This window comes from Manis javanica, chromosome 7 (assembly GCF_040802235.1).
Source record: "Manis javanica isolate MJ-LG chromosome 7, MJ_LKY, whole genome shotgun sequence".
NCBI classification, from domain to species: domain Eukaryota; kingdom Metazoa; phylum Chordata; class Mammalia; order Pholidota; family Manidae; genus Manis; species Manis javanica.
Window position 1 is genome coordinate 1,955,487 of NC_133162.1, and position 11,120 is coordinate 1,966,606.

General features: G+C 55.3%; 1 protein-coding gene across 1 annotated transcript in view; it reads left to right on the forward strand.

Moving 5' to 3' along the window:
• TCERG1L (transcription elongation regulator 1 like) overlaps positions 1–6,324 on the forward strand; it is a 173,031-nt gene extending 166,707 nt beyond the window's left edge. Inside the window, exons 11-13 of the mRNA XM_037010956.2 lie at positions 1,571–1,689; positions 5,463–5,619; positions 5,875–6,324. Coding sequence (XP_036866851.2) covers positions 1,571–1,689; positions 5,463–5,619 — 276 coding nt within the window. The 3' untranslated portion in view covers positions 5,875–6,324. The remainder of the gene's footprint in view (positions 1–1,570; positions 1,690–5,462; positions 5,620–5,874) is intronic.
• The last annotated feature ends 4,796 nt before the right edge of the window (positions 6,325–11,120 follow it).

Below are 11,120 nucleotides of genomic sequence, written 5' to 3' on the forward strand. Positions count from 1 at the left end.
GAAGAGAAGAATAAGGTCAGATGGGTAAACGGTTCTGGGCACACAGAGAAGCAGATCTTGCTCATGAGCTCCGACCCCAGAGCAGCCAGGGTTTCCGTCAGATTTAAAATTAATAGAACAAAAACTCTGACTAATGATGGAGCTGCATGCTTTATTTGGACAATAACTCCGCACTCACCTTTTTTATTAAATTATAAGACAGCTGGAGAGCTTGCATTACCATTTGCCTTGAAGGTGAAATAAGCCAGTCTTACTCTTACTTGAATCCCTGTGCGTGAGTTCTCCGTTTAGGTCCTAGTCGTGAGTATTTCGCTCCACCGCTGAGTCTTCAGGAGGCAAGTAGCATTTTGTATTTAATCCTGTAAAGACTTGCTGTTGCCAGAACGGATTCTAAACGGGTCTCAGGGAGAAGCACATCTGCAGCAGGGCGGGGATGGAGGCTCTCCCCGGCCCGTCTGCACGTGCCCACCTCCCAGAATGGCCGTGGCAGGAATGCAGGAGACCCCCGGGGTCATATTGTAGTATTTGCATCGGCCACTGATCGGGTGGGTGCAGGATTGCTATTTATGGCCTTACAGGGTCACGTGAGAGTGGGGGTCATTGATCTTTTTTTAATGCTTGTATGCACACCTAACTTATCTCCCATTTATTTTCTTTTACATGTTGAGGCTTGGATAGCTTAGGAACAAAACAGCTGTCTCTGCCTCCTTTTTGCTTTCATCCATAAATGATGATTTTCTGATATTAGAAAGATGATCAGTCTTAGTCTAACCAAGAGGGGGTCATTCTGTGGACTGCTGCAGAGAGGCTGCCCGGTGTGGTTGTCATGCCAGCTGCCAGTTCCTCAGGGAAACCACCCTGGTGCTGGGGCTGGATCTGCCCTCCAGACAACATCCACATGCCTTAGACTAAGGAAGGGGGTTTCCTGTTGGGTTAATCGTTGGCGGTGCCTGAGGGTCAGGTCTCCTTGTTTGTGTTCCCACCTGGATGCTCCATGACACCCCCCCCCCAGGGGAGGCTTGCCCTGGTTGCACCCCAGCCCCCAGGGAAACTGGACCACCACATTCGCAGTAGAGCTTCCCAGAGTGCAGTGTATGAAGTCAGGGAGGCTGGGCTGATTTTCTTTGCAGAAGTTGAAGTCAGTTTTGGAGACTTGAATGCCGTAGGAATTGACCAGAGCAAATCGCACACCCTCGTGCATCACTGGCCCTCCCCGCGGTGATGTGGGCCTCGGCTGGTCAGTGCACGGCTCTCAGCACCGCCTCTGGATGTCCCAGACACGGAACAAGCAGCACGGGAGGCACCGCGTCCACCCATCGGCTTCTACGGTGCCCCTGGGAGGGGTCTCAGATGGGGACCGTGTTTTGGACCCTGCCGTGGTGCCTGTGCACAGAGGAGCTCGTAGGAGACCGTTTTTGTGGCCACTCGGCTTCCTGGAGAGAGCCCAGTAAGGGCCAGTGCTTGGGGTTCCGGCAGCCCCCATAGCTCTGCCTCGGGGACCCCTGAGCTGTTGCGCCATCACACGAGGCTCCATCTCTCACGTGCTTTTCTTTTATGTGTGTTTTTTAAGATATTTGAGCAGTTTGTCAAGACCAGGATAAAAGAAGAGTACAAGGAGAGGAGAAGGAAACTGCTGCTAGCCAAAGAAGAGTTCAGGAAACTTCTAGAGGAATCCAAGGTGTCACCCAGGTATGGACAGACACTCTTCAGGCTAGAAGTTTACCACCTCCTGAAAGAGGGCTTGGAGTCAGCTTTGGTTAGACCCTGTGGCCTGACATGCCACACGCATCAGAAGAGTCCTCGCCAAGGCCCGCGGGAAGGAGGCCGGCCACTCCCTGTTGTCAGGCAGTGAGCCTCCCGCCGCCTCCTCTCTCGTCCAGCGTAGGGTGCTGTCTGCTGACCAGACATGCCACAGTCATTCCTTTTTTCCACCCCTCATGATTTCCAAAATGCCATCAGCCCTAACGCCCTGGCCTAACTGATCAGTAGGTGAGCCCTCGTGAGATGGCGTCGAATCTCCGATCTAACGATCACAGAGTAAGAATACAAACAAACTAGACCAACCACAGCAACAGCGAAGTAAGCCCCGCCCGTGCCCGAGTGCAGACGCCTTAGCACGCGGTCCACCACCAGGCAAGCGGGCCAGGCGAGTTTGGCTGCCAGTCCCAGCTGGAATGATCAGGCATGATTTCCGTGAGGTGGAACGAGCTAATAGGAAAGTAGACATTAGAAATTAGAAAAATATGTAAGCTTAACTCTTCTTTAACATTAGTTTTGATTGACATATACTACTTTCAGAATTACAAAATCATAACTCTTAAAAGTAAAAAAAGATAGATTTTGATGTATTTTTACTTTGAGTGGGATATTATTTTTGAATGGACATGTATGCACTATTTCTAATGATAAGGTAGGTATTTATGCATGTGATAAATACATAAATATATTTGTTCAAATGAACATTAATCGATGTTTGCTTTCTATGAAGACATAGGCTTCCATATTTTGATCAATAACTGGTTCATTCACTTGGTCAGTAATTGGATAATGTAATGGTTATGTGGTCCTTATAAACCTAATTATTTAAAGGACAGATACTTTCTGAATGGGAACAACAGTATACGTGCGTTATCCCCCTCACAAAATGTAAGCTAACCTAGAAAAGCAAGTGTATGTGTGACGATCTGTAAGCTGTGATTCTCCGTGGTTAAAGCGGCCGTCACGGGGACACTGGGTGCCAGCCACGTCCCCCCGTGTTCCCCACAAGGCGGCCCTGCAAGGGAGGAGGTCCCCCCCGCAGCCCAGGCCCTAGGCTGAGGCACGGCACCTGCCTGAATTCTGGTGCCACATCCTAATGGGGGCAGCGCGCTGGCCTCACCAGGTGGTCCAGAGGGTGCCGGGAGGCCCTGCACGCAGGGCCACAACTAGGGCCTGGGGTGGGAGAGGCTGGGTGGGGCGGGCAGGCCTTTCACAGTCTGGCTGGTCCTGCTGCCATTAAAGACATTCAGCTTTTAATGATACCTGACATTAGAAAAGCTATTTCGTAGTCTCTGCCTATTGGTAACATGCTAATAAGCCACCACATTCCCCTTCTATGAAGATATTAGGAAGGCAAAGGAGAAAATATTCAGATGTATCAAGAAATTTGGAAAACGATTCCACACACACAGAAGAAAATGAGTGAGAAAAATTAGAAGGAAGTGAGACGTACTCTTCTTTAAAATTAGATTTAATTGCCTGCTATTTTTAAAAAATACACACCGGGCATATATTTCTTTTATGATTGTAAAACTATTTGTTATTTCCAAAGTAGCTAATTCTGAAGCATTTCCTAAAACATTTTGAGCTCTCCTGTATGTTGTCTCCCCCCATCTCACAGGCAGCGACCGCTGTGCCAGGTGGCCGGGGGGCTCCGTGCAGGCCACCCTGAGCCTCCGCAGGGGTGGCCTCCTCAGCTCCACTGCACGCTAGTTATCTCAGGCTCTGGTGCCCGTCACTGGCCTCAGCTCCCTCCTGGGAAGGCCGTGGGAACAGGGCCCACAGGGCCAGGCCAGCCCGGCCCCCAGCCCTGCCCAGGTCTTGGGGTCGGGGCTGAGGAGAGGGGCCATGGGGACCCCCCACCAGGCTTCCGCTCAGGCTCCTCCCAAAGGCCAAGTGAGCCCCTCCTTCAGCTGCAGGTGGACATTCAGGAGCACACAGTGCCGCTGGCTCAGGTGACCTCCCCAGGCCCACTTGACCGTCCGGCTGGGCCCTCATGGCGAGGGGGCCGCGGAGCTCATTTCCCCCTCCTTTCCGGGGACGCGCCCTTTCAGAGGTGCCCTTGACGGTACACCCGCCAGCTGCAGCTGGAAATGGGTGGCTCCCATCTGGAAGTGGAGACAGGCAGTGTCTCTGAGGGACAGAAGGAAAGGGTGGGAGGAGAGAAGGAAGGTCCTGGCCTTCAGGCTGCTAGCAAGTCGCCCACACAGGCACGAGCAGCAGGGATTCATTTCTCACAGTCCTGAGCCTAGACGTCCGAGGTCAGGACGCCGGCAGGTTCGGTGTCTGTGGGAACTCCCTGGCCCCCAGGCGGTTCTGCTGGGCCTTCCCGTGGTTAGGGCCCGCCCCAGGGTGTCTTCCTGAAAGGGGACTCATTCCCATGCAGGGGGCTCACCTCCCAGAGGCCCCACCTGCAAACACCATCGCCTTGGGGTTAGGTTCTAACATACGAATTCAGGGGACACAGACCTTCAGTCCCTAGCAGTGAGGGAGGAGGGAAGGGGGAGCAGCAGAGAGGAGGTGAGCAGGCAGGACCCCTGTCACAGGGGGAGGCGCAGGCGCTGTCGGGAGACAGCCGTGAGGACAAGCGCGATTGTTCGCCTTGTCTCCTCACAGCCACGTCAGTGTGATCCTGCTGTTAAGTTATAATAATTTTATCAACTGTCCGCAATGAAGTATAAAATCCTCTGTGAAGAGAATTGGGAGGAATGAGGCTCCTCTGGACATGGCTGGGCGCCTCCATGCAGCAGGCCCCGTCCTGCAGCGTAGCCCGCAGCTCCCCCGGGAGGGCTGCGGGGCGGGGCGGGTGGGGGTGGGGGGCAGGCAGGAAATTCCCGTGGCTGCAGCTCCCCGGGGCCTGGCCCTGCTGCACCTGACGCTGTTCCTGGCTTCAAGTTCAGTCAGGCTTGGGAGAAGAGAAAGCTGTGGGGACCCAGTGCTCACGAAGGCTCCCTCTGTCCCTGCAAAGGACATCCACCCTTTCTCCTTGAACTGCTCAGGCCTGTGAGACTGGACCCCGGGCTGGGCTGGTTTCCCCGGAGTAATCTCCTGTGGGCCCCGGGCCTGCCCACCGTGGGTTCACGCAGCCAGTGTCGGGTGCTTACAGCTCACCAGCTGCCAGGCTAGCCGTTCAGGACGTCAGTGAAGAGCAGAGTGCAGGGTGGGGTTTCCACAGAGGAGGGAAGGGTCGAGTGAAACTGTGCAGTTCAGTCTTACTGAGACCACAAGTGTGCTGCAGCCCCGACAGCAGTGCGAGCCCCCGGGCCCTCTCAGAGGGGAGCTTCCCTGAAGGAGACGTGCCAGTCCTGACTTATGATGAGGGGTGAGTGAAGGGAGAAGGGAAGGGTGTGCCAGGCAGAGGGAACAGTGTATGCGAAGACCCATGGCAGGTAGGAGATAGGTGAGAGCAGGGGACAGGAAGGCCTGTGTGGCGGAAGCAGTGAGGGTAGGGGGTCGTGATGAGCTCAGTGCATCAGGGCTGAAGAGGCAGGTGAGGGCAAGCCCGCTTCCAGAAGCCGAGGTGCAGAGATGAGGGGGTGCAGGTGGGCCAGTGCAGAGGCCCAGAGCTGTTCCCTTGGGCCAGTCACCCTGCGGCAGCCCTGGGTCTGATGTCCAGACCCCACCATCTGGAGCAGTGCCGGCCTCCAGGGGAACCAGGGCCTGCCCTCTGGGGAAGGAGTCTCGGCAACCTTTCTGTGTTTCAGGACCACATTTAAGGAGTTTGCTGACAAGTATGGCCAGGATCAGAGGTTTCGACTTGTTCAGAAACGGAAGGACCAGGAGCATTTTTTCAACCAGTTCATACTTATTCTTAAGAAACGGGACAAGGAGAACAGAATCAGGCTCCGGAAAATGAGATGAGTATGTAAAAATGTGCAATAAAACGGTTCAGAGCGAAGGGGCGGCACGGTGGTGGAAGCCGGGGTGAGTGTGGGGCTCTGCACAGCCGCTGCGGCGCTCCCGGGCTCGCTCTCAGAGGATTCCTGTTTCATATTGAAGCTCTCTTTTGTACAACATTCAGATTTTGATGCATTTCTAATCGCCATGATACGTTGATCCCTTAATTGTTTTAATTATGCAAATTACTTGTAATATATACAAATTATAAACCCACAGCAGGTTTGTGACGAAGCAGACACAGGCACCATCTGTAACCATCTCAAGGTTTTCATGAGCTGATGATCTGAAAGTTCCCTGAAAACCTCTGGGAGTTCCATGAAGTTGGGGACCCCCTACTGAAGTGTCCCTGTGTCCCTGCCTCGCCTTCTGAGTGGTGGCAATAGGCCATTCATCATTCACCACAGCGTCAACTGTGGCCGTCCTGACGCCTGGGCAGTCATCACCCACAGGTGTCTCAGGGAACTGCCTCATTGCCCGATGGGGCCTCGCGCCTGGAGCAGGGGGCTGCCCTGTCTGAGGCCCTACTTACAAAATAATTATTTTGTACAAAATCATCATATTAATATTTGAGTTATTTTTATTGTATGCCCAGAGTTTGCATGAGATTTTTCTCATCATCTTTGTATAAAAAGATTTTAAATTTTTTTTTAATTAATAAATATTTTAAACCAGTGTGATTTTTGTGGCTAAGACTTCCAACACGAGCAGCAGAACTGAGTTTCCACTAACGATGCTCTGTTTCAAGAGGTATAAATACCTTCATGATGGCACAGAAGCTCTGGGTGAGCATGCCGACTGAAAGCTCACTTTTCCACTTACCAGTTCTGGGTGGAACAATGTTTGATTAAGACCCCAGTTAATTAAATTATGAGCTTCAGGGCTAATGGAGTCTCATGCAGACACACCGTTACTGCGCTCAGCGCACAGGAACACGGCCTCCGCACCTCCTCAGTCGGTTCCAGAAATGTATTCAGACAAATGCGGGCAGGAGCAATTCCCCCTCGCTGGGGAGGCCCTGGTCCTACCACCACTACTAACAGGCCATCCATGGTGCAGGGACCTGCCCGGGCTCCTGGGCCTCTGCGGTGGGGCCGAGGAGGCCGACCCTGGAGAAGCCAGTGCCGGCTCTGGTCAGTGAGGGTCCCACCGCTGAAAGGAACCCACCTTACAGTTTGAACAGACATTTCTTGGGGAGGATCAGTGAGGTCACTCAGGGGAGTCCATCCAAGAACCTTGGGGTGGCAGATGTGGGAGCAGCGCCACCCCAGGGCTCGGAGCCCACGCCCTCTAGGGAGCAGGGCCTCCTCGGTGCATCTGCCCCAAACCCCCAGAGACGTGGGGCAGGGAAGTCAGGAGCAGGTCCTTGGGCTACAGGCGGGGAGGGAGCCTTGCTGGGCAGCTGGGCAGGGTGCTTCTGGCGACCCCTGGGGTTTGCACAGAGCAGGTGCCCCTCCCACCACTGGCCCAGCAGGCTCATGTCTGGTGCTGCTGGAGGCTGACCACCTGACCCTAGAAAACCCAGTGACTGCCACCTGAGTGGCCCACCAGAAGCCGATCCACCCAGGAGAGCAGACACTCTCGCAGCCTTTAACTTGAAATGAAATGCCACAGGCAGGACCGGACCGAGCAGCTCGGGAGGCACAAGTAGACTAGTGTCCCCTTGGGACGGTCCCCTTGGGGACAGGCTCCGTCTCCGGGGCCATTGCTCAGCCTGACCCCCTGCCATGCTTCCTCTCCAGCAGCCGAGGGGGAGGCGCCGGCTGGGGTACCGTCTGGGTAAATGTGCCGACTCCGCGCCCCCGCACTGCGCCTGTGTCCCTGATCACCTGCTGCCGACTCGGCGCCATCACGCCCACTGAGGGTCATCTGTTTACTGTCTGGACGACGTCACCACCGCCATCTTTACCAGCATCATGCCAAAGAGTAGCAGCTACCCAGGGCTCACAAGGACAGCCTCACACCAGGAGTAGTAGCGGGAGGACACTGGGATGGAGCAGCCCTAGCCCGGTACGAGACGAAATGTGCAAAAATAGCCACTCTCGGTGCTTGGGACACATGGACGGTGTTGGCCTGTAGGAAAATTTCTAAACATTTGTGCTTTACACTCAGATGTTTGGGAACTTACATTTCAGTTAATGTAATTGTGATTTTGAATCTAAGAAAATTAAATTATTTAAAGTTGTAGGTAGGTAACGGATAGACAGTCTATACCTATGTCTGTATTCATTTGTACATTTCACTTTCATTTTAAATGCACCCAGCATGACTCAAGTTAACTCAGTAGTGACCGCTGAGCTGTTAAAATTTAGCAGAAAACTGAGAATGTGTCAGCATGGAATCCAATCAAAGGGCAAATAAGAGTGTTGGAGGGAGAGAAGGGTCGTCCTGTCACTGACCCTTGCTCTATACACTTTACTGCCGCAGCAGCCGGAGCTCCAGCACATGGCCCTGTGGTCTGGGTCCCGCCTGTCACCTGGCCTCCAGGGCACCTGCCTTGGCTAACCCCTCCCTCGTCTTGTCCCCAGTGCCACCCAGCCAATACCCGGTCCCCTGGGCCATGCCCTTCTTCCAGCTCTCCAGTGCATCCGCGTGCCAGGTCCGCTGCCCGCTGTCGCCTCCTCCTCTCTGCCTGACAGTTTTCAGCGCCATGGCGATGCCATGCCCATCACTCCCTCCCTGGCTCAGAGCCACCTGCCCAGGGCAGACGGCCCTCCGAGAGCTCCGCCTTTGCTCTGCCTGGGCACCCCGGCCTGCAGGGTGTCCTCAGGAGGGGCCGGGGCCCTGACCGGGCCTGCCAGTCTTGGGTGATCACAAAGGCATAGGAAGAAACCCATGGGCATCCGTGCCCAGCACCCCCGCTTGGTGCCTGTGATGAAGCTCTTGTCCTGCACTTGCTGTGGCCATTCTCCTGGGTTCAGCCCCTGCTCGTTTTCCCTTCTCTCACAGGGTCTGCTTCGAATGCCCATCAGCGGGCGCAGGCCGCTTGTTCATTTGTCTTACTCTCCACACAGACTTTGCTTTGTTAATGTTTTTCCCATAAGATATTTAGAGTGTGAACCGGGTTCAATCTCCCGATTATTCACCAAAGGCCTTCGGGATTAATGAAGCCTTGCCCGTGCTGGGGACCATGGGTGAGAGGAGAGCAGCATCCCTCAGATGCCTGCGGGCCTCCAGAGGGCAGGCGTGGGGGTGGCCACGTGGCGGGAGAGCAGTGGTCAGGCTGGGGCATGGCACGGGGAGGGGTTCAGACAGCTGCTCGGGAGGGCAGGACTGGGGCAGAGAATTGTTTAAAGGGAATTTTAGAGATATTTGACATGGGGTGTTACCCCCTCCACTTCCTTTTTCCAAGAAACAATCTTTAACAATTGCAGTACACCTTAAAATAATGTATGTTTTCTTTAATGACCATCAAAACAATCCATGCTCATCGTAGAAAAGCAGGAGACTGTGTAGATCTGATACGACCTCTTAGACCTCTGTGAGCCCTCCCCAGCTTGGGGCAAGGCGATGTCCACTCCTCTCGGTACACGTTTTTGGCAGGTTGTATTTTCCAAAAATTCTCCCCCTGCCAACACATAATGCGTGCACACACATGTGTGCAAACATGCACGCACGTATGCACATGCATGCACTGCGCACATGCACACACACACCCCACATCCCACATGCTCTTCCCACCATGTGGCTGGCACTCCTGCCACAGGCTGGCATTGGCGGGGCCTGTGACTTCCTCCAGTAACAGTGTGATGGAAACAGGGCTGTGAGACTGGGCCAGGCTGGGACCTCGGGAGGGCACAGCCTGTCCTCACATCTTCATGTGGGACGCCCTCCCCTGGGAGCCGTGCTGTGGGGAAGCCCAGACCACTTGGAAAGACTGGGTGTGGCTGTGGTCATTAGCCCCAGCTGGGGTCTCAGGTGACAAGCAGCAGCCCTGGAGGGGCAGTAGCTGACCCCAACGGGAACACACGCCACCTCCCCCCGCCAAGCCCCACGCCAACTGCAGACTCATGAGCAAAAGTATCGTTGCTCTTGGCTGCCGTGTTTTGGGTGACTGGTGCACAGCCTTTGAGACCAGAACCAGCCCTTCCCAGAAGACCCTGCCACTATACCTACTGAGTACAGGGGTTAGTCACAGCAGATAACTTAACAAACACCTCCCCTGTGCCCGGCATTGAAATGACGGCCTTTGTCCTTGGGGGTGAATTCTGTTACTATCCTCGGGTCACAGAAGATTCTGAAGTTTGGAAGCAAAAGCATTTTACTCAAAGACACCCAGGCAGTGATGCAACCAGGACCTGCCCAGAAGTCTGTTGACATCGGAGTCTGTGCTCCACACCTCCGCTGTGATGGGCAGGAAGGCTGGTTGGTGGACTGTCTCCCTGTTGACTCCGCCCGCAGTCTGGTCAGGAGGGCTGCGGCTCTGTGGCGCTGGCGAGGCCATCCTGAGATGATGAATCGCCTGCAGCCCCGGCGCCTCACCAAGATGCTCCCAGCCTGTCGTGACCTCTGTCTGCAAACTGCACGTGAGAGCAGCTGCTCCCCACTGCGGGCACCTCTCCTCCGCCATAAAAGGTGGTGATCAAATGACTGCCGACTCATTCACCCCACTTTGCTCTGGGCCCTGCAAGAATCACCCACAACAGGGACCGTGCAGACACAGAGCTCTCGGCTGATCTCTGTTCCACCCATGCCGTCAGGTCAGCCGCCCAAACAGCGGGAAGAGCCCAGGCACGTCCCCCCAGTGGACTCCCAGCAGCCGCTCTGAAGCTGTGACACGGGCATCTGGGAGCAGCCCACATCGCTGGTGTGGGCAGGGGTGACGTGATAGTTTCTGCATTAGCAGGTTGCGCCTAAACCAGAGGGGCGTTACTTTCCACTTTGCCAATGTCCCCTGATCCTAGATTTGCCCCAGGCTGGCAAATCCATGGCCCAGGAAATCCATGGTGGCCCAAGAACGGCTGAGGTTTGCTCTGCAGAGACCATCCTGACAGGTACATTTCTCCCCGTTGAGCCCACCAGCCTCCCACTAGTCGCGGCGATCCTTCTCGGGCCACAGCCCTCCCCGCCAACACCCTAAAGTCCCATCAGCGAGCCCCAGGCTCCCCTGTCAGGATGCTGCCCCAGCCAGCACAGCCCCGCGCCAGCAGAGCTGGGCCACACAGGCGGGCCCCCAGCCAGCCACACGCTCCCCTTCAGCTCTGGGCTGGGCCTCCTGCACCTGCCCCACGCACAGCTGGACAGCCTCCAGGGGACTCTGGGGACATGGGCACTCCGGAGTTCCCGACACCCTCAGGTCTGGAGACCCCAGCAGAGGCCCTCCTTGCCCACCTGGTGGGGTCCCGGCCTGCCAGCTTTGGCAGGTCACACTGGCACAAACCAGCCTGCCAGGGGACCTGTGGCAGGACTTGCTTGTGACCAGTGGCCCTGCATGACCCTTTGCTTGCTGTCACCTAGGACCCTGG